The sequence below is a fragment of the Fukomys damarensis genome, unplaced genomic scaffold, assembly GCF_012274545.1.
Source record: "Fukomys damarensis isolate Sample0158 unplaced genomic scaffold, DMR_v1.0_HiC HiC_scaffold_5, whole genome shotgun sequence".
Taxonomy (NCBI): Eukaryota; Metazoa; Chordata; class Mammalia; order Rodentia; family Bathyergidae; genus Fukomys; species Fukomys damarensis.
Genome location: NW_022900917.1, coordinates 582850 through 588218, shown reverse-complemented (window position 1 = coordinate 588218; position 5369 = coordinate 582850). Strand labels below are relative to the sequence as shown.

The following is a 5369-nucleotide window of genomic DNA, read 5'->3' as shown; positions in this document are numbered from 1 at the left end:
AAAAAAAAAAAAAAAAAAAAAAAAAAAGGAAAAACACAATACTGTGTTTGCATTCATTTTATTCACCAGGTCTGGTACCCTGTGACTTCTGGCTCTTCTTCAACATCAAACTGAACATCAAAAGGAAACCTTTTGAATTGACTCAGGACATGGAGGCAGTAGCCATCATAACACAACTAACACAACATAACACAACTTCCGAAAGTGGCAAGGACAATGCAGTGAGAATGCATAAAATGAAGGGGGCAGATTTGAGGGGGAATTAATGGTGATTGCCTTTTATGGTAAAAATTTAAGCATTCACCATATTTTTTTATCACGTCTCATAGAGTATGCTGGGAAACTTTGCATTGAAAAATAAAGGTTATTCTGGGTTAATGAAGACTCAAGATAGCTACAGTCATGCTGGGGATTTAGCTCAGTGGTTCCGCCACCTGCCTCGAAAGTGCAAAGTCCAGAGTTAATCCCTGGTACCAAAAAAAAAAAAAAAGAAAGAAAAAGCTGCAGTCATGTTATGCTGAATCCGTGCGCTGGGAATCCTGTTTTCACATTTCAAGACTAAGGAATAGATATTGGCAAAAGTATATTCTTGTCTCTCTGGAAGAACCTGCTTTTCTTACCACATGTGCAATTGCTGTTCCCATGACCTGCATGCAGTACATTACACATGAAGACACCTCATCCTCCAACCCTGGAAAAGGGCCCTGGATAACACATTGCCGGGACTCCTACAGCATCCCTAAGCCCATCCACTAACGGCTCAATTAACCCCCAAAATTTCTAGGAGTTGGACTTTCTAAGTCATCCTTGTGTATGATAATTCAGCTTCATGATGAAATCCACAAAAACTGTAAATTTCTGCATTGTTTGTTTTACAAACAAGAAACATTACATTTTATTTTCTATTATTTTAATTGAATTTTTAAAATTGAACTTATTGCTTGGAGATAATTATAAATTCATGTTCAGTTGTTAAAAAAAAAAAAGAGGAAATAACACAGAAGGATCCCTTGTATTCTCTGCCCAGCCACCCCCAAAGGTAGCATCTTGCATCCTACAGCCACCAGGATATGGCTATGAACACAACCTGGTTTCCAAGTTTTTTTTCTATTCCATTGATCTGCCCACTTTTTCCTTCATCAGTAGCACACCTTGCTGCTTACTGTAACCACAGAGTAGGTGTCAACATCAGAATATTTCCCTTGTTTTATTCTCCTTTTTAATAACTGTTTAAAGTATTCTAGAACTTCATTTTAGTATTTTAACGTTATCTTGTTTCCTTGAAAAGTTAGAAATCTGGATATAAAATATATAGCAACTGCTTTAATTTAGAATAAGGTAATTATTAAAATCTCAATCTCAAACTTCTCAATAGTTGCTTTACTTTCAACCTTTACTTTTAAGGTAGTTACAGTAAAACAGATGGCAAAAGCAAGTTATGATGGCAGGCATGGTGACACGCCTGTAATCCCAACACTGTTGGAGGCTAAGGGAGGAGCATCGTAAGTTTGATCCTAATTTGAGCGAATTAGCAACTTAGTGAGACCCTGTCTCAAAAATAAGTAAATAAGATAAAAATAAAGAAAAGAAAAAAGGACTTGAGAGGTAGTTCAGGGTGAAGACCCTGGGTTCACTTCTTAGTTCCTAGTACAAGACAAAAATGTTTCAGAATCTTCTTTGTAGGTATTTGAAAAACAACTATTCTCATTTAGACACATCATAGCCAGGGACGTAGCCCAATAGCCAGGGACACAGCTCAATGGTGCCATGCCTGCCTGGCAAGTGCAAGGTCTTGAGTTTGATCCTGGTACCAAAAAACAAAACAAAACAAAACAAAAAACACAGAGATGTGTCACAAATGTCTCAAGTTTAACAATTCTACAGTTTTCATCTTCTATAATACTTTTGAATGCTAGCAGTTTTAATATGTTAAACCAATGGGGGTGTTCTATAAAATGTTCTGTTTTATTGACCTTTAGCATATTTACCTACCTGTAACCTTTGTAAAGTAACTGATGACGGTAAGCAGAGATCATGAACAAATCCCAAGACTAGCTTGTTGAAATGCAGTTTTGTCTTTACAGAACCTGCGGTGCCCTTGACCTTTTGAGAAGAAAGGCCATCAGGACCAACAAAGCTCTAGCAATCGATGTTCTGATATTAAAGGTGCTTATGTGTGGAAAATGCATCTTTATGCATGAAAATACCTATTTTCTCCAGAGTCCTCTTTCTTAGTTTCTTGTTTTAATAATCAGAATGTCTTTAGAAACATGATATAAGTGGGTCAGGATACTTGAGATAAATCTGCCTGCTGCTGAATATACCAGCCGATTATTGTTTTTTTCTTTTTTCTTTTTTTTGTTTTTCTTTTTTGCTTTTAAATACAGGGTCACACTTTGTAGTTTAGGCTGGCCCTGAACTCACTATACAACCAAGCAGACCTCAGCCTCTTGAGTGATAGGATTGATTACAGGTGTGCACCACCACCCCCAGCTGATTATTGATTTTTTATTTCCTGCACAGAGAATTTATAGACTACATTTGTTTAATAATAAAATGTCTAGTTGTTTAACATAATACTTTAAGATCTACATTCTAATTTTCAAAACTAAAAAGCCAAAGTATTAAATCACTTTATAGCACAAGAGACCATAAATATATGCAAACAGCAAGCAGTTTTCTGTGTTAAAAAAAGTGGAAAAAAAAAACTAAGCCAAAAATTCAAGGATTGGAATTTAGAAATACCTAGTCAACTGAGGCCTAATAGGGGTCTTTAAACATCAGATTTTTTTTTATTCAAATAAAAACCTCCTAAACATAGCAGTATACTTTTTAGCAAACTTTGTTTGCTGTGATAAGTGAAAATCCTGTTTAATCCTCAGATTTTTAAAAAATATCTGTTAATTTCTTAATGTACTAATGTCATCCTTAAGATGCTGATTCTATTGCATTTTATTGTAGAGTTTTTTCCTCAATAAACCTGGGTCCTGCAACACCAAAGATACTGAAACTTGTTAAGATAAATACTGATCATAGCCTTTATTCATGAATAAACTGGGAACTATTTATTGAATGCCTGCCTTTCCATCTCTAAAAAGAACTAGAAAGATAAAAACTCCTGCTCTAGAAAATTCTCCATTTGTAATAGAGTAGGTCAAGCACTGATTCTGAATCACTAAGAACCTTCAATTCACCTCTCAAACTGTGCACAGATACTGATTTCCTCTGTAAGCACATCTTTCATTATGGACATCATTTTTTGAATACTCGTAATTGGTACTTTTAAGTCTGTGTGTGGACAAGAAATATTCCTTGCTTTCTAAGACTATGTATTTTGTCTTCCATTTCAGTCTTTCTAACATACCTTCCACAGTTCTGCTCTTCCCCTTGGCATATTCTGTGACAGTTTGTGACATTCTGTTACTCTTTACTATTGTCTTTACCACTTCACGTTGAAAACCCATATTATACAGAATTTTCAACAATTCGTTTACTTTCCTGGCTTCTTATCTATTTGGGTAACTTATGTTAGCACTTCCTTAAAAGTTAGGTCTTCAGTAAATATAACTCCTCAGCATTTCTGGTCAGTATTTCTTTAAGTTTTGTGGTGAGCTTCAGATCTTCGTTCTGGCAATGTTCTTTCAGAATGCCATTCAGAAATAATGTCTTCAAAAAGTTATTTCTTAAGGGTTTTTGTCATAAGAATGTTGCATTAAGAAACTGATAAAGAGACATATAATTTTAAAGAAATGCATCTCAGCAAAAAATGCTTCTACTATATTATCAACTCCCACCATGACGAATATTCAGTTCTGCCAGAATATTGTTAAAACTATTTGGCTCAGTGGCGCCACACCTGTCTGGCAAGCACAAGGTCCTGAGTGCAATAGCTGGTACTGGGAAGTCTTGAGTTTTCTTTCTTTCTTTTTCTTTTTCTTTTTTTTTGGTATGGAACATTAGTTTATACACATAATGGTTAGATCAAGAAATTAAAAAGCTTTGGTTCTTTGATATTGAATTAAAATTTATATGATACATTAAGTTTGAAAACTTAAAATGTAAATGACAAACATAGTTAAGTATTCATTGGCATGTCTGTTATACTTATCATGAAATGTATACTTAAGAATCAAACTAAAAAAACAGTAACTATGTGAGTCTATATGACGCTATCAAGCAAACTGCCATCTATGATCAATAGCTAATCCTGCTACATTTTTAACTCAAAGACAATATGTAACACTAAGGAAATTTTAATTTTCCAAATATACTCAGAAAAAAATTATACGAAGTACCTACTAGGTAAAAAATACAGTTGCATAATCCGTTTGCCACTGATGAACTCCCTTGTGTGTTGTGAGGCAGCAGTCAACCACTGTGTGACTTTCTGTGGTGGTACTGTCCATTCATAACCACTTCCTGGTCACGCAAATAGTGTGAACAAGGAACAAAGGAGTCATCTTTCATTGTTTCACTGCCTTGGTGCTTTCATTGTATGTTACATGCCCAACTCCATCTGTACAGCCAAACAAAAACGCAATTTTTATTCTCAAAGGTAACTGTGTGCTCCCAATAGCAGGCATTAGCAACTTCCAACATGGACTCTAAGGATAATTCTCATTTCTGAACCATGCTTTAGAAAAATGTTTCCAGCAGTCTGTGCAGGACTTATACCTATTCCATCATTGGTAATAATTGCACTTGTTGCTGGAAGAACCTTAAATTCTTCAGCTGCAAACTTTAAGACTGCTGTGAAAAATGAACTTTCAAGAACACTGAGTACTTTGTATGGCAGCTGTGGGTCAGATGTTAGCATGATCTTAAAGGAAACCTTCGATATGATGGACCGAGCCTGGACAGCCTGCCACCCTGGCTTGGCCGACTTGCCTACTTCTTGAACAATGAGGAATTGCCTAGCCCTCTGATTATTGATTTTTAAAATAATTAGCATTGTGAAATTTTATACAAACTTCTTTAATACAGGATACTGCTAATTTTCAGTTGAGGCAGCATAAAATAAAACAAGTATAAAACAAAAGGTTATCACCATATGCAATGCTTCTTCTGAATAGCTAATGAACTATTTAAGAACAGAACAATTTTTTGTATTTTTTTACTTTGAAGATCTTTATTGAGATATAATTGACCCCCCCAAAAACTGCACATATTTAAAGTGTATAAAAGTGTTTAATAGTCAGCAGTAATGTATTATACACTTGAAAAGTTTTTAGATGTGAATCTCCTATTAAATATTCTTGCCACAGTGATATATTTATTTATTTATTTATTTAGGCTTTTTTGAGACAGGGTCTCAATGTGTAGTTCATACTGCTCTGGAACTCACTGTGTAGCCCAGGCTGGTCTTGAAT

General features: G+C 35.0%; 1 protein-coding gene across 1 annotated transcript; it reads right to left on the bottom strand.

The window, feature by feature from the left end:
* Positions 1 to 4582: 4582 nt before the first annotated feature.
* LOC104856365 (ubiquitin-fold modifier 1-like) lies at positions 4583 to 4951 on the bottom strand. Its single transcript, XM_033759683.1, has one exon. It carries the CDS (start codon positions 4949 to 4951, stop codon positions 4583 to 4585), a length of 369 nt encoding a protein of 122 aa, XP_033615574.1.
* Between the last annotated feature and the right edge of the window lie 418 nt (positions 4952 to 5369).